The sequence below is a fragment of the Aethalodelphis obliquidens genome, unplaced genomic scaffold (genome assembly GCF_003676395.1).
Source record: "Aethalodelphis obliquidens isolate GAN/ISIS:26980383/991018 unplaced genomic scaffold, ASM367639v1 scaffold38, whole genome shotgun sequence".
Taxonomy (NCBI): domain Eukaryota; kingdom Metazoa; phylum Chordata; class Mammalia; order Artiodactyla; family Delphinidae; genus Aethalodelphis; species Aethalodelphis obliquidens.
This window is the reverse complement of record NW_020837982.1, coordinates 11,260,029-11,280,077: the sequence shown is the minus strand read 5'-3', so window position 1 is coordinate 11,280,077 and position 20,049 is coordinate 11,260,029. Positions and strand designations below refer to the sequence as shown.

At 51.3% G+C, this 20,049-nt stretch overlaps 2 protein-coding genes and 1 long non-coding RNA gene across 5 annotated transcripts; 1 reads left to right on the top strand and 2 right to left on the bottom strand.

Moving 5' to 3' along the window:
• Positions 1-288: 288 nt before the first annotated feature.
• Positions 289-4,020, top strand: SLC25A35 (solute carrier family 25 member 35). The gene is made up of 5 exons (XM_027131007.1): positions 289-1,207; positions 2,102-2,167; positions 2,624-2,776; positions 3,133-3,267; positions 3,422-4,020. The coding sequence occupies exons 1-5, from the start codon at positions 833-835 to the stop codon at positions 3,593-3,595; spliced, it is 903 nt and encodes a 300-aa protein (XP_026986808.1). The 5' UTR covers positions 289-832; the 3' UTR covers positions 3,596-4,020.
• On the bottom strand, positions 3,991-5,431 carry RANGRF (RAN guanine nucleotide release factor). 3 transcript variants are annotated; one of them, XM_027131008.1, is made up of 5 exons: positions 5,227-5,431; positions 5,021-5,137; positions 4,663-4,819; positions 4,487-4,572; positions 3,991-4,264 (listed from the first exon to the last, which is right to left on the bottom strand). In XM_027131008.1, exons 1-5 carry the CDS (start codon positions 5,301-5,303, stop codon positions 4,141-4,143), a joined length of 561 nt encoding a protein of 186 aa, XP_026986809.1. In that variant the 5' UTR covers positions 5,304-5,431; the 3' UTR covers positions 3,991-4,140. The 3 variants fall into 3 exon arrangements, with proteins under 3 accessions (XP_026986809.1, XP_026986810.1, XP_026986811.1); XM_027131009.1 differs by having other exon boundaries at positions 4,684-4,819; positions 5,227-5,422; XM_027131010.1 differs by lacking the exon at positions 4,487-4,572 and having other exon boundaries at positions 4,147-4,264; positions 5,227-5,422.
• A 932-nt stretch (positions 5,432-6,363) lies between these two features.
• Positions 6,364-9,233, bottom strand: LOC113633055 (uncharacterized). Its single transcript, XR_003438029.1, has 2 exons — positions 9,109-9,233; positions 6,364-6,784 (listed from the first exon to the last, which is right to left on the bottom strand). It is a non-coding gene; the product is annotated as an uncharacterized LOC113633055 (long non-coding RNA).
• Positions 9,234-20,049: the final 10,816 nt, after the last annotated feature.

The window sequence follows — 20,049 nt, the reverse complement described above, 5'->3', positions numbered from 1 at the left end:
GATCCAACCTCTCCTCCCCGCCAGTGATAAAACCTCTGCTCCCCGGGGACCCCTCCCAGCACTCCGAGTCCGCAGCCCAGGCATTGGTACCGGGGTGGGGAGAGTTAATTCCAATCGCCTCTCTGCGGATTCCGGAGGCCGGGTCGCCGAGAGCACCTCCCATTGGCCGCAGAGCCGACTCGGCGCTGATTGGCTGAGGCTCTCGGCTGTGGCTCCCCATTGGGCGTCGCTCTCCAGTGATTGGAGTGTGGCGGCCCGGCCTCCGCAGGCTCCCTGGGGTGAAGCTGCTGCGGGCTCCGGCCGTTGCCTGAGGGCGCTCATACCCGGCTGGAGCCTCGACTTCCTTCCCCGGTCCAGACCTCGTTGCTGTCCGGGGACGCCACTGGATCTTCTCCTGGATCCTTTCCCTCCTTAACCTGCAGATTTTCTTTTTCCTTCCTCCCTGGCTCCGGTCTCCCAGCTCCGCGTTTCCCTCACCTACTCCCGGCCCCCATAGCCGGCCATCCTCAGCATCCCACCTTACGCCCTCCTGGCTTCTGCCCCTCCTTGACCTCAAATCCCTTGATTAACAAGTCCCCGTCATAACCCTCTCGCCAGACTCTCCTAAACTCATATTTCTTCTCTCTTTGCCATCTCCTGACTCCCAAATTCCAGCTAACCCTTGACCTCTTGACATTTGACCCTGACACTCTTGACTCCAGACTTCTGCATTTCTACCTCCTGCAGCCTGGACTGCTGGAACTGAGGCTTTCCCCTGATTTTCTGACTCCGTTTCTGAAGCTCATTTTAACTTTCTTACCCCTGGGCCAGTTCCTGCTACTGCTGTCCCACCATGGACTTCTTGATGAGCGGCCTGGCAGCCTGTGGGGCCTGTTTGTTCACCAATCCCCTGGAGGTGGTGAAGACCAGAATGCAGCTGCAGGGAGAACTTCAGGCCCCCGGGACCTACCGACGACACTACCGAAACGTCTTCCATGCCTTCATCACCATCGGCAAGGTGGACGGCCTGGCAGCCCTGCAGAAGGGCCTGGCCCCTGCCCTCTTATACCAGTTCCTGATGAACGGCATCCGGCTGGGCACCTACGGGCTGGCTGAAGCTGGGGGCTGCCTGCACACAGCTGAAGGCACCCTGAGCCCTGTCCGCAGCGCAGCAGCTGGGGCCCTGGCTGGGGTCATGGGAGCCTACTTGGGGAGCCCCATCTACATGGTGAGAAGAAGGGTCTTGCTTGGGGCCTTCAGGGCAGACCTTTGGTGTAGGGTGGGTGCCTGGGCCTTCACAACCTGATACTGAGGTTGGAAATGGATTTGTGTAGAGGAGGGTGAGGAATTTGATTAACATACATCAACGGGTGTGGGGATCAGGGGAAGTCCTGGGCGTTACAGAGTTACTATCCCACAGTCTGCCCCTTTGAGTTAATCTGGTATCGGTGAAGGGTCAGGAACCTGAGCCCAGAAAGGGGAAGCGACTAGCTCAAGGTCACCACAGCTGCTTGTTGCTAGGACTTGGCCCGCTCTTTCTGGAAAGACGTTGGGAGGCAATGAGTTCTGTAGAAGGAGAGGCAGTCTGGTCTCACTCCCAGAGTATGAGATTCGGGGACAGTGACTGGAGTTCTCCAAAGTCAGCTGGACACATGCCCCCCACAGGGCTTGGGGGCCAGAGAGCAAGTTTTGCCGATGACCCCTCACAACCTGCCCCAGAGCCTGATGGGGAGCCTGGTCATGATGGTGGCTGAAGATCCTGTCTGCCGGTCTGGGAGTAGGAGCTGGCATGAGAGGTTGGACACCAGGTCTTGCCTAACATGAACAGTCTTAGGAATTGTTGCCATTCTCCAACCTCTCCATCCCCGCCCCTTCCCCCAAGGGAAGAAGGATGTAGAGGGGGTGGGGTGTCTTGCAGTGCTAGGAGAGCCATCCCCTGGGACTGGAGCCAAGGGACACAGTCTCATGACCAATTTATTAGGTGGGAACAACAATAATTATCAGGTTAGAAGGATATTCATTACCGAACACCCAGAGGAAGTGTGAAGGGGTCAGGCATTTGGCTGTCTGAGGTGGGGGGCTGGCCGCTGGGCCACAGGCTGTGATACTCTCTCGTCTCCAGGTGAAGACACACCTACAGGCACAGGCAGCCACAGAAATTGCTGTGGGGCACCAGTATAACCACCAGGTGAGGGTTTTCCAACCCGCTGGCGTCCCTGCCCATTCTCTTCCATTTTCCCCAGGTTTCTGCCTGCACCCAACAGCCGCAACCCAGCCATGGCTCTGCCCAGCCCATCAGTTCGGCCCTACTCTGCCCCTGGAGTCCACCCAGACCCTCTTATCCCCATGTTCCCTGTTCCTCTAGCTTCTGCACCTATTTCTCTTGCCCCATTCTCCTGACCTGCTAATGTCCTCACGTGCATATACCCGGCCCTGTTCTGGGGTGGCGAGGGAGGGAAGGTGGGTTGACAGACAAGTGAGGGCCACATTCATGCTCAAAGCCCACATGGCACTGGTTGTCTAGACATCGGGTGCCTTTTATGGACCCATCCTTGGCACTGTTAGGGGGTGGCAGCCCCTGATGCCTGGGTGACTGAACCCCGCCCCCATGGTTTTTTCTCTGCCCTCCCCCTCCCCCAACCAGGGCATGTTTCAGGCGCTAATCAAGATTGGCCAGAAATATGGTCTGGTGGGGTTGTGGCGTGGGGCCCTGGGCGGCCTGCCCCGAGTTATCGTCGGTTCCTCCACCCAGCTGTGCACCTTCTCGTCCACCAAGGACCTCGTGACCCAGTGGGAGGTACTGCCTCGGAAGGGGGTGGGGCCACCCTGGGAATGTGGGCAGGGGGAGGGCAAGCTGAAGTGGGCTCAGCTTGAAGAGGGACAGTGCCAATATTCAATGTGAGGGAGCGGCAGGAGGACTTGGGGGGATCACTGTCTCTTTACAACCTTCCCACAGTTCTCTTGTCACTTCCTCCCAGGTGTACCTGAGTCCTCAGGGCCTTCCGCTCTTCCTCCTTCACAGTGTTATCACCGGTGGGGTGGAAGCTCCCTGAGTTACCAGCTCTCCACTGTACCTGCAGCACAGGGCCTGGGCTTTCCGAGGGCTTGAATGATTGGCTGACTGACAGAGCTCTTCCTCCCTCCCCCCCTTAGATATTTCCACCCCAGAGCTGGAAGGTGGCTCTGGTGGCCGCCATGGTGAGTAGCATTGCGGTGGTCCTGGCCATGACACCCTTTGACGTGGTCAGCACAAGGCTCTACAACCAGCCCACAGATGCTCAGGGCAAGGTAAGGGAGTGCTCTGGGGTGCAGGACAGCAGGGAAAGCCAGGGGGTGAGGGAAGCAGATTGTGGGTGCAGGTAGGAAGCCTAAAATGCAGGCTGCTGAGGTGAGGCCTCTGGTGGGCTCTGACAAACTCTGCTCTTCCTCTTCAACCTTTCAGGGCCTCATGTACCGGGGCTTGCTGGATGCTCTGCTGCAGACAGCTCGGATAGAGGGCATTTGGGGCATGTACAAGGGTATAGGTGCCTCCTACTTCCGCCTCGGCCCCCACACCATCCTCTCCCTCTTCTTCTGGGACCAGCTGCGCACACTCTACTACGTGTATACCAAATAACAACAGCCACTCTTCCAACACTCCACCAAGTCGGCACTCCTTCGACTCTTCTGACTCCATTGTTATGACCTGGTGACTTCTGACCAGATCATCCATCAGAGGGCGACCACCAACCCCACTCCCCATCTGTTTTCTCAGGGTTGAATCCCTACAAGGGATCGTTTCCCTCCCTTTCTTGGGTGTTGCTTTAAACCTTCCCTACCCGTACCCCTGTGAATTTCACACCCCTCTCTCAGGGCTGAACCAGTCACTGCAAAGTGTATTTCCTCCCTTCCTCCACTGCCGGCCTTGGGTCCCTTCTGATCCCATGCACAATTTTAAACTCCACCGTCCAAGACCAAAGGGAATTGGGGGGACCCAGGTGTTCTGTTGGATTCAAAGGCGCAGAGATTATATTGGTTATAAAGCAAGTTTATTTCTGCAGAGAGGAGGTGTCTTATGTTTATGCACCGGGAAGGAATTAGGGGAATATATCCAACCCTTTGATCCCCTTGCAGAACAGAGGCCCGAAGTCTTCAGAAGCAGCATGCAGCATTTCAGCGTCCTTACTGGGGACCAAAGATGTTGGGATCGTGAAGGGTCAGACTGGTCACCAACTGTTCAAAGTCACCCAGGCTCCAGGGCGGAAGCGACAGATTTTCAGGGCCAAGAGATGACCTATTCTCAGGGCTTGGGGTGAGGAACAGATAGAGAGAGAACATCATCTGGGCCTTGGGCTTGTAAATTCCCATTTCCTGTTTCCCAGAGGACCTGGTTATCTGTGACCCCAAACCCCTGGCCCACTCCCACTTCCTTGGAGGACCCCACCAGCCAGTCTCCCTACTCTGCCCCTCCAAGCCAGTTCTCCTGGGGACCCAGTCATGAGCGAGGTGCCCTTTCTGTTCTCCTTACGGGGGCTGATTGAAGGTGAGCAGGAAATCAGTCTGGTACTGGGGCAGCCGCAGCAAGGCCTGGTACAGTGTCACATACTTTGCTACCTAAAGTGATCAGAGTCAGGATGCTTACCTGATTCCCTAGAGCCACCCCCTTCACCCCTCCAAGACGTCTCACACTCCCCTGGCCCTCACCTGCTGGTTTTCTTTAGCTACCTGCTGCTTGCCAGAGAGGATCCAGGCTTCTTGACAGCAGCCCCTCAGGGCCAGGTTCTCCAAAAGGAGGGGCTGCACAGCCTCCACTTGCACAACCCTAGCCTCCTGCACCCCGCCAACGTCCTCAAAATGGTACCTGGAGTTGGGGGAGCAGGGTCAGGGAGGGGCATTTCTCACTGCCCCTTACAAGCATCTCATCCTAAACTTCGCTCATTTCTGGTGACGTGGTGTTACCCTTGGAGTTCTCACTGCCCAGATTAACCGTCCCGCCACAGGCCCCGCCCACTCTTTCGGCTCTGGTCCTCCCATTGGCCAGCCGCGGGCCCTCCTCCCTCACCGCGCTGCCTCTTCGCCCTGCACGTGGGCCTGCAGCTCCAGAAGTTCCAGGATCAGGCTCTGGTCTGTCACGCGATGACAGAAAACTTCTTGATTGTCCGGGACCGGTCGAAGGTCGCTGAAGAGAGGCGAGGCAGGCCCTGGTTGACCCCGGCTACTTCCCGCAACCCACCTGGTCAGCCTCCTTTGGTGCCCGGGCCTTCTTACCTTACGTCGATGGCCCCCGGAGGGAGAGTGGCGGAGAAGGCGCCCCCGAACAGTGGGTAGTCTCGCGTGGGCTCCATGGGCCTGAGACTAGGGTATGGGCATTAAAGATTTAAAAGAAACCCACGTGGGGCCACTTGGCATCACCTCCGTTTCGCAGCAGCCCCGGCCCCCTTCAGGTCTTCCTCTGCTCCTGATCCTTTAGGATTTGGCCCCGCCCCGCGATCACGCTGGCCAATTGGCGCCCGCGCCTTGGGGGGGGCGGTGCCCCAGCGGAGCTCCTCCCGGAAGTCAAGCTCTTAGAAGGGCGTGGGGCGGGACTGCGGGGTCCGCTAGGAGCTGAGACTTCTGTTTAGGTTTTGTGACACTCTCGTGGTCACTAGACCGCGCCCGCCGGTCTCCTCCTTCTAAAGGGGTCGCACTTTATAAGAGTGTTGCCTGAGACCCACCTTAGGGGCCGTTGCTCGTCCAAGGGACCGATGTCTTGTGGGGTCTCCTGAGTTGGTGGGGATAGTTTCAGGGTTTCCCGTATCACTCTCTCCCGGGCCTCTTGACAGGGAGTGAGCTGCCAGCCAGTTAGCTAATTCCCGGATGCATGGAATTAGGGGAACAGTGGGGCCAGGTGTGCGGGGCCGGGTTAGGATTCAGGCCTCACGCCTTCCTGAAAGCAAGACCCAAACCGGTGATTATACATCTAATCTCCCTCAAATCTTCACCTTGGGAACTGAGGTGAGGCGAGGGGATGGAGGGGTGGGGAGGGAGGCGTTGCCCACCCCTTACACACACGCCTGGACGAAAGCACAGAATAAACTTTTTCTTTTATAGATTTTTAGAGTGTTCTTAAAGTTTCAGCTCAAGTGTATCCTCCCAGCTAATTGCGCCATTCATCTTTGATCCCCAGCACCTGGCAGAGCGTTTAGAGCATAACAGACCCATGGTGTACTGTTGAGTGACTGAATAAACCCAACAGGGTGAATTTTGGAACCCAGGGGACCACCCATACCCTCAGGGGTTCTAGATGTCATCTACTTCACAGCCAAAAACTGAGCAAGAGGATTCTCATCCTGAGGCCATCCTGTTACTGACCAGGGTTCTTGGCCTCCTTAATTAATAGAAATTGATCAGAGGCCAGACAAGAAATTCAGGCAAGGCTTTATTGGGGCCCCTGCTGCAGCAGGGGGAAGTGAGAGCAAACAACAGTTTCCCTTGCTTGCTGGCTCCCTGAGGGTGTTCTTTATGTGGGTGAGGGTAGGGGTGTGTCCAGGGGTCAGGCCAGAGGAAGGCTTTGGTGGTTTTCCCACCCCATAGGTGGTGTGTGCAGGAGGCATGCGCAGTACCCTGCTTTGGCTCCGGGCTCTTCAAGAGTGGCAGTTGGGTTTTTTGGTTTCTTTGTATCTTTTATCCAGGATTTGTCCCGACTGCGCATGCGTGCAGTTATTTTTAGTCCCATACAATTTCTTTGTATTTTGTTGCTGGAGGAGAGGGGTGTCCAGGTGCAAGCACTGCAGCACCGCAGCAAAAGGTCCCATGTTGCAGCCTGTATCACTAGAGCTGGCTATTTCTGAATGGGAAAAGAATATGGGACAAAGCATGGGCTCAGAAGGTTTGCAGAACAGGAACAGTGAGAAAAGAATTTTATGTGTGATCAGGATTTTCTAAGGTTGGATTAACTTTAATTAGGGAAATAGACTTTATGAAGATCAGGCTGATGCAAGACTGGATTTGGTTTCTGTCTCTCATAAGAGAACAAAGTTGTCCTGGAATGCTGCTTTTGATAACAGATCGTGTGAGTTCCTGTGCCTTTAAATGATCTATATTTACTTTTGATTTTTTTTCCCTACCTTGGCTCAAGGAATCAATATTGTTTGACAGCAACCTATCATCCTATCCAACCGGGTGTTTTAAAACCTTTAAAAAATTTTGACAGACTTGCCAAATACATCATGGCTATTCTGACCCACTGTTGTATGAAAAGGAGCGTATACTGAGGAAGTCCGGGGAACACGCAGATGGCCTACTGGCCACCAATCCACACCACCAGATTTATCAGGTGGATGGGGATGCAATCCCAGAACATGATCCACACTGGGACTATGAATACCGTGTAGGCCAGGCTAGGATGAGACATTCTATTACTCGTTTATCAGAAGGAATGAAAAGGTGTATGGTGAAGCCGTGATAAGGTCTGAGAGGTTACACAGGAAAAAGATGAAAACCTGGCAGTCTTCCTGAGCCGGTTGACAGAGGCATTCAGGAAGGACACAAATACAGACCCTGAGTCTGCAGAAGGGAGGACACTGTCGGCCATGCATTTTATCACCCAGGCTACTCCTGATATCCGGAGAAAATTACAAAAGCTTGAGGCTGGGCCCCAAATCCCATTGTCAACCCTGGCAGAGGAGGCCTTCAAGGTCTAGAACAACCGAGACTTAACGGAGGAGGGCCAATAAGATGAGAGGCTAATAAAGAAAAGGCAGCCTTTGGCTGCTCGGATCCACCCACCACCTCGAGGGAACCCTGGAGGGCCGAGAAGGCGGGACAGACCACCAAGAAACCACCTGGGCCCAAACCAGTGTGCCTTTTGTCTGAAGGAGGGGCACTGGAAGGGGGAATGCCCTGAGCGCCCTCCTGTGGGACGCCCGAGGGGCAAACCCGACTGGCCCCAGTTCCTTGTGAATCTCTCAGATGAGAAATTCCCACACACTGACTGACGGCCCGGATCGATCGCCTGCCCAGCTCCAGATCCAACTCGATATCCTCATTTCTCCAATGGAGCCTCGGGTCACCCTCCCTGTGGCAGGTAGGAGAACTGAATTTCTTGTAGACGCTGGAGCTGCCTGCTCTGTTCTGACTTGGCCAGCCGGCCCCTTCTCCAACCATGACTGTACTGTGACACAAGTTGATGGACAGCTAAAGGTAAGGCGATTTACGTCCCCCCTTGCCTGCGGAATCGGGTCTGTTATTATTACTCATTTTTGTACATGCCAGAATGCCCTGTCCCTCTCCTCAGGAGAGATTTGCTAAATAAGTTAGAAGCTAGTATATTCTTAGGACAGGGTGAAGTCCAAGGAGGTAAAGAATTCGAACAGAGAGTGCATCTATTAGTAGCCCCAGATGACCCACCTGTTGGGCATCAAAATATTCCCCAAGACATCCCTCAAGAAATTAGAGAACAAGTAGATCCTGCAGTTTGGGATATCTCGGTGCCAGGAAGGGCAAAATGTGTTCCCCAAATAAAAATAAGGTTAAGGCCTAGGGAAAAATACCCCTGGAAGAGATAATATCCTTTAAAGCCTGAGGCCCTGAGGGGAATCCAACCTAAAACACAAACTCATTAGGCCCTGCCAATCACCTTGCACCACCCTGATCCTCCCTGTTCAGAAGCATGAATGTGGGAGTCATCCCTATTCACCCTCTGGTGCCAACCCATACATGCACCCTCCTCACCCAGGTGTCAGGGAGCACCCAGTATTTCTCTGTTATGGACCTCAAATATGCATTTTTCTGTATTCCCCTACACCCAGACTCTCAATACCTTTTTGCCTTTGAATGGAGGGACCCTGACCCCCTGGAGGTTACCCAATATACCGCAGGGTTTTCGGGACAGCCTCCATCTTTTTGGAAATGCGTTGCAAGGGAACTGGAGGAACTGAGCCTTGAGAAAGGAACTCTGTTACAATATGTTGATGAGTTATTGATAAGTAGTGAGACCAAACAAGATTCAGATCAAAATACTGTTAGGGTCCTAAATTTTCTGGCGAAAGGGGGATATAAAGTCTCTCCAACCAAGGCTCAGATCTCATAGCAAGGGGTTCAATGTTTAGGATTTGTTTTGACCCCAGGGGCATGAGTCCTGGCCATAGATCGAAAAATAGCAATTAGTACATTACTGTCTCCAACCACAAAGAGGCAACTCCGAGGCTTTCTCCGGATGGCTGGGTTCCGTCGTGTGGTTCCGTCGTGTCTGGATTCCAAATTATGGCCTTGTAGCAAAACCTCTATATGACGCTCTAAAGGGAGGAGAAAGGGAATGCCTTCAATGGAATAAGGACCGCCAGCAGGCCTTTGAGACTCTAAAGGCTGAGTTGATCAGAGTACCAGCACGGGGGCTTCCACGTTTGGACAAGCCCTTCAACTTATATGTTCACGAGAGGTCAGGGAGAGCACCAGGAGTCCTGATCCAAAAGCTGGGACCAGATCAGAGACCAGTGCCTTTCTTTTCAAAACAACTGGACTCAGTGGGCCTGGGATGGCCAAGCTGCCGGCGGGCAGTAGCAGCTGCAGCCCTGCTGGCTAATGAGGCTTCCAAGCTCACCCTGGGACAACACTTAGATGTGTTGACCCATCATCAGGTACAGTCTGTGCTGGAGGTCAAAGGACATCATTGGTTGACTAGAGGAAGGTTAACAAGATATCTGTCCCTCCTAATGGACACCCCCGACATTACCTTAAAGGTGCCAAACCCTGAACCCAGCAACTCTGCTTCCAGCAGTGGAGAGTGGAGACTTACTGCACCAGTGTATAGAGATCAGAGAACAAACTTACTTACTCCAGCAGGCCTGATCTTCTAGATGAGCCTCTTGACAGCCCTAAGGTCGAATGGTTTACTGATGGGAGCAGTTTTCTAGAAATGGGAGACCGAAAGGCAGGGTATGCCACAGTTAGTCTAGATGAAGTCATAGAAGCCAGGGCCCTGCCACCCCCTGCTTTTGCTCCAGGCTCCTCAAAAGTGGCAGTTGGGTTTTTTGGTCTCTTTAGTCCAGAATTTACCCCAACTGTGCATGCACACATAGTTATTTTTAGTCCCATACCATTTCTTTGTATTTGGTTGCTGGAGGAGAGGTGTGCCCAGGTGCAAGCATTGCAGCACTGCAGCAAAAGGCCCCAGGTCCCAGCCTGTCTACCCATTGGGTTCCAAGTGCCGATCATACCTCTGGACCGTAATCATTTTGTGACACTGGGGCCAAGGGGCACATATTCTTTGCTCCCTCACCTTACCAGGCCTTAAGCAAAAGGCTGAAGATATAAAGGCTATTAGGACAGAGCCCCCGCCTCACTAGGAGTATACAAAGAACAGTAGAGGACACTCTGAGTCTTAAAGGTTGACTCAGAATTCACCAGGGCAACCTAGGGGTATTCTAGCCAAGGGGAACGTCGGGAGCAAAGACTGGGAAATGAGAGGGCCCTGCTTTGGGGAGTGTAAGTATATCAGTTTGGCGAGGGTGCCCCGGGGAATGGATGGCAGGGAGCTGTGAGGCTGGAGGGTTGGCCACGGTCAGGATGTGCTGAGGAGCGTGGACCCCTCACTGCTGGCAGCCAGCATCAGACTTCTCTCGGAGCTTCATTTCCTCAACTTTAAAACATTGTTAGGAGTAAAGGAAGTACGGATGTAGTTGAATTGAATCTGTTTCGGGGCAAAGAGAGTGGACTAAGTTTGATCCATGAGCAATTAGAAAGAAGAGGGGTGTGTTATAGACCCCCAAGGGAGAGAAGGCGCCTGGACGTGGGGAACCGAGGGAGCCAGGTCACAGGGGTCAACCCCATGCTGCCTCCCTCACGTAGGGGGTGATGTACCTCTCTATCCCTCCCTCCCCATTTCTGCTGGCTTGCATTCTGCTCCCACCTGGCCCCCTCTGGCAATACTGGCTCTGGCTGCTTGGTGAGCAGTCAAGCAGGTAGGGAACCCTTGGAAAGGGACCTGCAAGGACATAGAAATTAACAGGGCCCTGGCACCGGGCACAAGCGGTGGGGGCCTATTCATGGGCCAGGAGGAGGTCGGACTAGATTAGGAACACTGAGGAGAATCCCCCCAGCTTCCTCGTTTTGGGTCTCTGGCACATTAGGTGTCATGCTCTGCTGTGAGCCTCTTGTGCATCTCGGGATGCCTGGCCCTCCACCGTTCTGGAGCTCTTGGGGCGCAGGTTAGGTGGGCTCTTCCAGATGGTAGGAAGCAGACCTCCAGGAAGTGACAGAGGTGCAGGGCGGGACCTCCTCTGGGAGAGTGGGGTGGAAGGAAACCCTAACTTGGCAAGTTCCTGCTCTTGACTCCACTTTCCTCTCCCTCACCATTCACCTTTTTCTCTGTGTCTGTCACTTCTTCTGGCCTTCCCAACCGCTGACTCCCCCTGCGTGTTCAAGTTCAAACTTCCCAAGAGACAGGATCAAATTGGGTCAGTTAGTCACCATCCAATCTGAAAGTACCTATTTGGCCAGATCTCCTGCCTGTCCACTTGCCATACACGGATGAGATCCCTTCCTTGTCCAGCTGGCTGTGGCTAGGATGACCAGTGTCATGGGAGAGATCTCAGAAGGCTGAGATGGCCCGAAGCTACATTTCTCAAGAGGGTGTGAGGGTGTGTCCAGCTCTCAACGCACGGGTTTGAAGTAGGCCTGCAACTGATTGATGCTGTACCCCTGGGACTTTCCCCCCTTCCAATGCCCTGCATGCAGTTGATGCACTTTTTTTGCTTTGGGGACAGTTTTCTCAGAGCCCCCACCTCCCCCCACCCCATCACCTTAGAGGGCACCAAGAGGTGGAAGTGATGGACTTGGACCAGAGAGGTAACTCAGTGCACAAAGTCAAGCATCCCTTTGGGAAGAGTAAGGACAATATATATTTCTACCAAGCAGGGTTTTTAACTTTTTTGCTTCCATACACCCCCTTGACAGTATGGTGAAGCCCATGGACCCCCCCCCTACTCAGAATAATGTTCTTAAATTCATAAGATAAAATATATAGGGGACTTCCCTGGCGGTCCAGTAGTTAAGACTCCGCGCTTCCACTGCAGGGGGTGTGGGTTCAATCCCTGGTCTGGGAATTAAGATCCTACATGCTGTGTGGCCAAAAATAAATTAATTAATTAAATTAAATGGATAAGCAACAAGGATAATATGTACAGGGAAATATAACCATTATAAAAAAATAAAATATATAGGAATACAAAGAAAATTAAACTATTTAAATACAGTTATCAAAATTAAAAAACAAAATTGTAAATGGAGTGTAACCTTTAAAAACTCTGTGTGTGTGTAAATTGGTATATATATATATATATACACACATATATATATATATATACACATATATTGGACTAAACGTAGATGTCTTCAGTATACTTTGTATGTTTTTAATATTTGAAGAGAGTTTTTTGAATCTGTGCATTTTATTTTTTCAATCTTATTTTACAAATTCCTGTTCTATAAATAATAGGGTATTTCAGATAGAGAAACTGAAGGCATTTTGCCATTTGGTGATGAAATGAAGGGCAGAAGATTTAGAAAAGTACATGTACCCAAACCCACAAAAAACCAAAATTATAAACTCATGTCTAATGTGTCCAGTGGTCAAAGACTTTATATGGCTGCCAGAATTGCCAAATAATTTTAATAAAAGTGGATTTGAACATAAAAAATTGGTATATATATATATACATGTGTTGGTGTGTATATATATATGTATGTGTGTGTTGTGTGTGTGTGTATATATATATGTCTGTATATATATATATACACACATATACACAATTGGTAATTGTGTGTGTGTGTGTATATATATATATATATATATACCAGAATTGTATTATAGTACATCCAGTTGGTGTTAGACCAGTTAGGGGTGAAATAGAAGAGGTCATTGTAATATCCCAAGTTTGGGGTGCTGAGGGTCTGTACTAAGCTGGTAGAGGTGGGAGAGGAGGAGATGAAGCCAGATAAGCAGAAAGCAGGGGCAGTAATAATACGGATGATACACAAAGTATGGAGCAGAAAGAGCAGGTTCAAAGGTGGAGACTTTGCCAAGAAGAACGGAGACACCAATGACGGAAATAGGGCTTCTGATGCAGGGTTTGATGGTGGACAGGGCAAAGAGGAGAGAGGGCTTCTGTTCTTGCCCCCAGGTCACAATTTGGGCACTTTACCCTCTGTCCCCCACTCGCCAACCGTGGAATTCTGCGATGCATCGCTTTTCACTACGGGATTATCATTGGCCAGCAAAGCAGGGATGCCTGCACCGTATGTCAGTGCTCTGCACCATTTCTTCATAAGGCCCCTGTGTCTGGAGCTAGTGAGCTACACACGTCCCCACCACCCTCAGAATGAGTTACGTATTCTTCCGACTGAGTTCTGGCAACTCCCAGTGTTGACTCCTTAACCTGCCCTCCTGCATCTCACACCTGTTTCTCAGCATTTATTCCAGAAGTGGGAGGAGGAGGCAACTTGGACGTGGTCAGATGGGAGAGGTGGTGTGTGGTGGTGGACATCCCCCTGGTGACCTGCTTAGAGTCTGAGGGAGGTGGGGGTGAGGGGCTTGGGGGTTGGTCCCATCACTGCGTTTCATAATCTGATGGGTCCTCATGGAGAGGGGGATGCCCATCACATCCTCGAGGGTAAGGAGAGGTTTCCTCGGGCTGTGACCCAGGCCAGGATCCTTGTGTCCTTAACCCAGTGGGGATGCCCCCTGTTCCTTCCCTTGGAACCTCCTATAAGGTGCCATTGGGAGTCCACGGGGCCGCAGCCCCCAAAGTGCCACATAATTTAGCTCTTTTCACCTGCTGTTTAGCCAAGCCATTTCCTTGTAACCTTCTGCAGGGGAGGTGTTTGGGAGTGGGGAGGGCTGTCTGTACTACGTTGGGAAAGGACCTAGGGGAGAGAAGGGTTTGCCTCACTGTGAAGGTGGGGTCAGCAGAGCTAGGACTCAGTGGTGAGGAGAACAGGCTGACTCCCTAGTCCCTTCTGTTGCCCTGGATACCTTCCCAGGGGCACCCCAGGATGCTCCAGTGACTTGGGCAGTGGGAAGCCACTCAGCCTGTTAGACTGTAAGGTTAGTCTAAGGTTAGTCTCAGCCTCCTCTTTTGCTGCCGACCCCTTCAATGTTGGGTTACCGGGCTCTACTCAGTGCTCCCAGATCACCTTCCCCACGCATAGGCCAGTGCCTCCCAAACCTTCATCTCCATCCCAGATCTCTTCTGACTACCTGGAGGACACCTCCATTTCTGTGTCCCACCGACACCTCAAACTCAACACGTCCTAAGCAGAGCACATCATCTTCCTCCCATATCTGTGCCATCTCCCGTGTTCCTATCACAGTTAATGAAATTATCACCTACCCAGTGGTCCAAGCAAAAAGTCTGGGCTTCATCATCAGCTCATCTCTCTCCTCCCTTCACACCCAGTGCCTGGTGATTCTACCTCCTGATGTCTCTTTTTTTTTATATATATAAATTTATTTATTTTTGGCTGCATTGGGTCTTCGTTGCTGCACGTGGGCTTTCTTTAGTTGCAGCGAGCGGGAGCTACTCTTTGTTGCGGTGCGCGGGCTTCTCATTGCTGTGGCTTCTCTTGTTGTGGAGCACGGGCTCTAGGCGCGTGGGCTTCAGGAGTTGTGGCTCGAGGGCTCTAGAGCGCAGGCTCAGCGGTTGTGGTGCACGGGCTCAGTTTCTCCGCGGCATGTGGGATCTTCCCGGACCAGGGCTCAAACCCGTGTCCCCTGCATTGGCAGGCAGGTTCTGAACCACTGCGCCACCAGGGAAGTCCCTCCTGACATCTCTTGAGTCCTTTCCTCCCTCTCCATCTCCACCGCCGCCACCCTAGTCCTGGCCAGCACTATTTCTGTCTGGAGCGTGCAAAGCCCTCTTATGGGACTCCCCAATCCTCTCTTGTCTTCCTCCTCTGCAGCTGGAGTGATCACGTTTCTCCCTAATATAAACCCATTTGGGTGGTTTCCCATTGCTCTTAGGATAAAATCCAGATTCCTTGACATGCTCTGTTAGGCCTTTAACTGTGCCTGTTCTGTTTCCCATTGTACTTTTAATGTTCCAGACAGACTCATCTTTGTTCATTTCCTTAACTTGGCTTTATTGCTCGTCTCTGAGGCTTTGCACATATCTTCGGCTTTCCCTCCCTCCCCTCTCCTGTGACCAGCCGCTAGTCATCCCTCAGGTGTCAGCTAATCCCGGGAATCCTTCCCTGATCCAGAGTCTGGGCTGCATCCCCTGCTGTGAGCTCCCACCTGTACCCTGAGCTTCCTCTCAAAGATGTTTCATTGAAATTGTCTGCTTCACGGCCCTCTCCCACTGTGTGTGCACCTGCCCAGGGAGGAGGCCCTTGACAGTTTTCTTACCTGAGTGACAGATGGGGCAGGGCTCCCTGTTTCACACCCTTTGTCCCATTCTCTAGCCAAGGGCTTCTCCTCCAGCCTGAGCAGACAGAGGAAGCTGCACAAGGCCACCCGTCCTGGGGGAAAACGGCCCCCAGTCGCTGGCACTCCTAGTGGACTGCTCACATAGGAGGGTCTTTCCTGAAGCCCAAGAGAGGTCTCTAACCCAGGCCCCACCGCAGCAGTGCCCGAGGCTCCACCATCTGGCTGTTTGCTGCTCCCAAATGTCTAATGACAGGCTGAGGATTTCTTTGATTTCTGCCCCAGGGTCTTGAATGCAGAAGGTGCTGGGGAAATAAATACAGCTTGTGGGACCCCGGGGCCTCTGAAGGCTCAGCTGCTTTGGGGGACACCCTCCTCCCACAGGCTCACAACTGTCTGGCGTCCACCTCCTTTTTTCCTTTCTACCCCTGTTGTCCACACCTGGGTTTGGGCAGGGTGTCCCAGGTGCTATTTGGAGGGACGCCCAGGGGTGCGCTGGCCTGTTAGAGAGGCTGGGAGCCTCTCTGGAGAAAGTGGCCTTCTCCAAGGGTCCCATCCGGACCCCTGCACACACGTCCCCCACTCTGTGCCCGGCCCTCCTGGAGCCCTCCTTCCAGCACATATCAGGCTGAAAGGGATGAACGCATGCTCAGTTCAGTGCCGTGTCTTTTTCTGTGAAATTGAAGGCCCTGTTGGCTGCCAGGCAGGTGTTAAGACAGAGACAAGACTTACTGGTTCTCCCTGTCTCTCCACGCCGCCCCCCCCCCGCCCCCACACATGCATACACCGTCCTTCATTTGACATGAGGACAAGAGCTTGCAACTTGGAATGACTGGAGGACTGAAGTCAAAAAGGCAAATGCTTGAGGACTTGCAAAGCAAAGCCACCCAAAGCCACCCATAAGTTCACTCTTCTATTAAGGAAAGAAATGTGTATCAACCTTTACTAACTTTAACATTCACATTTATTCCTTTGTTCAACATATATTTATTGAGCACCTTGTAGGTGACAGGCACCATGCTAGGTGGTAGGATACAGTGGAGGGCAGAAATGGAGTTCCTGCTCTCATGGAGTTTACACTCTACTGAGGAGACGACTCGTTGAGCAAAGAAACACATCGTTCAATGTAAGATTGCAGTGGTAAAAAAAAAAAAACCCAGAACAAAACAACAACAACAAAAGATTGCAATGCTGAAAAAGAAATTACAACAGTGACTTGGGCTAGAAAAGGAGGTGTGTGATGCTACCGTAGGAGCCTCCAGTATCTAACGAAGAATTTGGTCAGAGAGCTGTTGACTGATGACACCCAAAAAAAAGACAAGACTTAGGTTTGGACATTATTGTTAATGGTCTTGTTTCAGACCTCGGGTGTAGTGAGCTGAGGTCACCATACTCCTTCTGTTCACGGTACATTATTATCATTGCTCCACTTGGGTGCCCTCTCTTATTACCTTTGGTCTCTGTTTCTCATTCTGATTCCCCGTTTCCCCCATAGGTGGGTAATGCTGAATTTCCAATGGGACAATCTGCCCTGTTGTCTGGCTTTCTCTGGGAAAGCTGATGGGTTGGGATTTTGTCAAATGGGAATGATGAAAAGATACTGGGTCAAGTTGAAGGGCACTGGAAAAGCTGTTACTGGAAGTTGGATAAGGAGGGAAAAAGAGAGAAGAAATGGATTGGGGGAAAGATGTGATTGAGCTGGAGGTCCTGATGACTTTGAGATCCAAGTACTGAAGAGGAAAATGCATGATGGAAGGAAGGGAGGTTATGGTCAGAGGTAGGGTGCTTGAGTGAGTGTGGAAGTGAAGCATGTCTGGGTGATGACAAAATTCCATGGCCGAGGTAGAATGGAGGAAGTCATTGGAAAAATGTTCAGGTTGCACCCCTTCCTTTAAGAACACGTAGAAGTTGTATACATCATTTTCTCTCCTACCAATCAGAATTTAGTCACAGGGACTTCCCTGGTGGCCCAGTGGTTAGGACTCCATGCTTCTACTGCAGGGGTCACGGGTTCAATCCCTGGTCAGGGAACTAAGATCTCACATGCCACGTGGCATGGCCAAAAACAAAACAGAATTTAGTCACAGCTGTAAGGGACACTGGGAGATGTCATCTTTATTTTGGGCAGCCACAACCCCTGCTAAAATACTGGAGGGTCCTATTTCTAGAAAGGGGAATCAGATATCGGGGAACAGCTGGCATCCCCTTCCACAGGGAGTGATGGGGAAGTCAGCAGAACACAAAGTAGGGGGTGAAGGTGATATAGAATGGTATGAACCTAAAATGGGCAAGATTTTCTTCGAAAAGGGTGGAGAATAATCTGGGAGTGGTACAGAGAGGACCCAAACCCCAACTCCCTGGCCGGAGGAAGGTGAGATGAGGTTTGAGAATAAACGCCACCACATGGAGGGGCTGTGGAGTGGCTTTCAGAGCAGTTGGTTTCCCAGGAAGGCAAAGAGAGGCAGAAAAGAGCTAGCCGGTAGTTTGCTAGACGGCCTTTGGGAGAGGTGGGGAGATAGAAGCTGGGTTGGGACCAGCAAGGACAGGGTTGTGAGGCTTCTGGATAAAAACAGAAGCTGAGCTGACTTGGTTTTGGTAGTGTCCGAGGGTGGGTCTTGCTTGGCCAGGGTAATCTAAACCAGAAACGGCTCCAACTCCAAAATGCATGAATTTACCTATCACAGCCAATCAGCAGGGTACCTCACATACCATCCTTCTACTTTTGCGTCAAGCGCTTGTAAACCTGACATCCAAGACTTGGTATCAGCCCTCAAAATTGTGCATTTGAGATTACCTATATTTTATGTACACACACACACAGACACGCACACACAGACACACACACACACACACACACACACACACACACACACACGGCTTCCTAGCATCAGGGAGGAATACTGAAATGCCAAAAGTGACCCCTACTCCCGCAGACTGCTCAGGGTAGGTCAGTTTGCAAAGCAATGAGAAAAAGACCTGAAACAGTTATTTTCTCCATAGCCATGATTCAACACTGTTTCATCAGTCTCTCCTTAGGCTACTCTACTAGGAGTGCACAGCTCAGCCCGCCCTCAGGGATCTGAGAGTCCAGTCTCCATTCTCAGGGAAATTTCTTTAACCAAGGTGTTGAGCTATTCAGGGGGCAAACTGACTTGAGCTGTACGACAGGACAGTCACAACGGTCACAAGGAAGTGGCCTTTACACACACTCCTGTGAGCAAAGGGAGCAAGGACAGCTGTCAGCAAGAAGTCCTGCCGATGCTGCCTCCGGAAATGTGATTGCAGGGCAGTAGGAAGCAAATGCTGCAATTTATTTAACCTTAATTCTTCCTTTGTTTTAAAAAGGGAGGGGGGCTATCAAGTACTTTGCTGAACTCTTATGAAAAATAATTTAGTTACATATAAAATCCTAGCATATGCTTGGTTCATGGCAGGTGCCATATACAGATACTATTTCTTTTCAGCTTTATTGAGATATAGTTGACATATAACATTATGTGAGTTTAAGGTGTACAAAGTGTTGATCTGATACACTAGCAAGTGATTACCACCATACCGTACACCTGCATCACACCTTACACCTGCATCACATCGCATAATTCCTACTTCTTTTTCCTGGTAAGAACATTTCAGATCTACTCTGGTAGCAACTTTCAAGTATATGATACAGTATCATTAGCTATAATCACCATGCTGTACCTCAGATCCCCAGAGCCTGTTCATCTAATATCTGGAAGTTCGTACCCTTTGACCAACATCCCCCTTTCCCCCATCCGCCATTCTAGTCTCTGTTTCTGAGTTCAGCTTTTTTTAGATTCTACATATAAGTGAGATCACATAGTACTTGTCTATCTCTGTCTGACTTACTTCACTGAGCATAATGCCTTCAAGGTCCATCCATGTTGTCGCACACAGCAGGATTTCCTTCTTTCTTGTGGCTGAATACTATCCTGTTGTGTGTGTGTGTGTGTATATATATATATATATATATATATATATATATATACACATCACATACAGGTATTATTTTATTTTTTATTATTTATTTATGGCTGCGTTGCATTGGGTCTTCGTTGTTGCACACAGGCTTTCTCTAGTTGTGGAGAGCAGGGGCTACTCTTCGTTGTGGTGTGTGGACTTCTCATTGCGGTGGCTTCTCGTTGCGGAGCACAGGCTCTAGGCACGTGGGCTTCAGTAGTTGCGGCTCATGGGCTCAGTAGTTGTGGCGCACGGGCTCTAGAGCGCAGCCTCAGTAGCTGTGGCGCATGGGCTTAGTTGCTCCGCGGCATGTGGGATCTTCCTGGACCAGGGCTCAAACCCGTGTCCCCTGCGTTGGCAGGCGGATTTTTAAAATTTATTTATTTATTTTTGGCTGTGTTGGGTCTTCGTTGCGGAGCACGGGCTCTAGGCGCGTGGGCTTCAGTAGTTGTGGCACACAGGCTCAGTAGTTGTGGCTTGTGGGCTCTAGAGCACAGGCTCAGTAGTGGCACACGGGCTTAGTTGCTCCACGGCATATGGGATCTTCCCAGACTAGGGCTCGAACCCGTGTCCCCTGCATTGGCAGGCAGATTCTTAACCACTGCGCCACCAGGGAGTCCCACAGATATTATTTTAAAGCCTATTAGACCATAAACTCCCTGGTGGCAGCGACAGTGCTTGGCACTGTAGCAAACCATCGAAAATTAATGGAA

What these genes read in the sequence shown, in the direction of transcription:
- RANGRF (XM_027131008.1), bottom strand. Translation starts at nt 5,303, where the DNA reads ATGGAGCCCACGCGAGACTACCCACTGTTCGGGGGCGCCTTCTCCGCC. An exon ending in TAGCTAAAGAAAACCAGCAG is followed by an intron (nt 4,573 to 4,662) that starts GTGAGGGCCAGG and finishes TGATCACTTTAG; the next exon opens with GTAGCAAAGTATGTGACACT. An exon ending in CTCACCTTCAATCAGCCCCC is followed by an intron (nt 4,265 to 4,486) that starts GTAAGGAGAACA and finishes CCTCACCCCAAG; the next exon opens with CCCTGAGAATAGGTCATCTC.
- SLC25A35 (XM_027131007.1), top strand. Translation starts at nt 833, where the DNA reads ATGGACTTCTTGATGAGCGGCCTGGCAGCCTGTGGGGCCTGTTTGTTC. An exon ending in ACCTCGTGACCCAGTGGGAG is followed by an intron (nt 2,777 to 3,132) that starts GTACTGCCTCGG and finishes TCCCCCCCTTAG; the next exon opens with ATATTTCCACCCCAGAGCTG. An exon ending in CCACAGATGCTCAGGGCAAG is followed by an intron (nt 3,268 to 3,421) that starts GTAAGGGAGTGC and finishes TCAACCTTTCAG; the next exon opens with GGCCTCATGTACCGGGGCTT.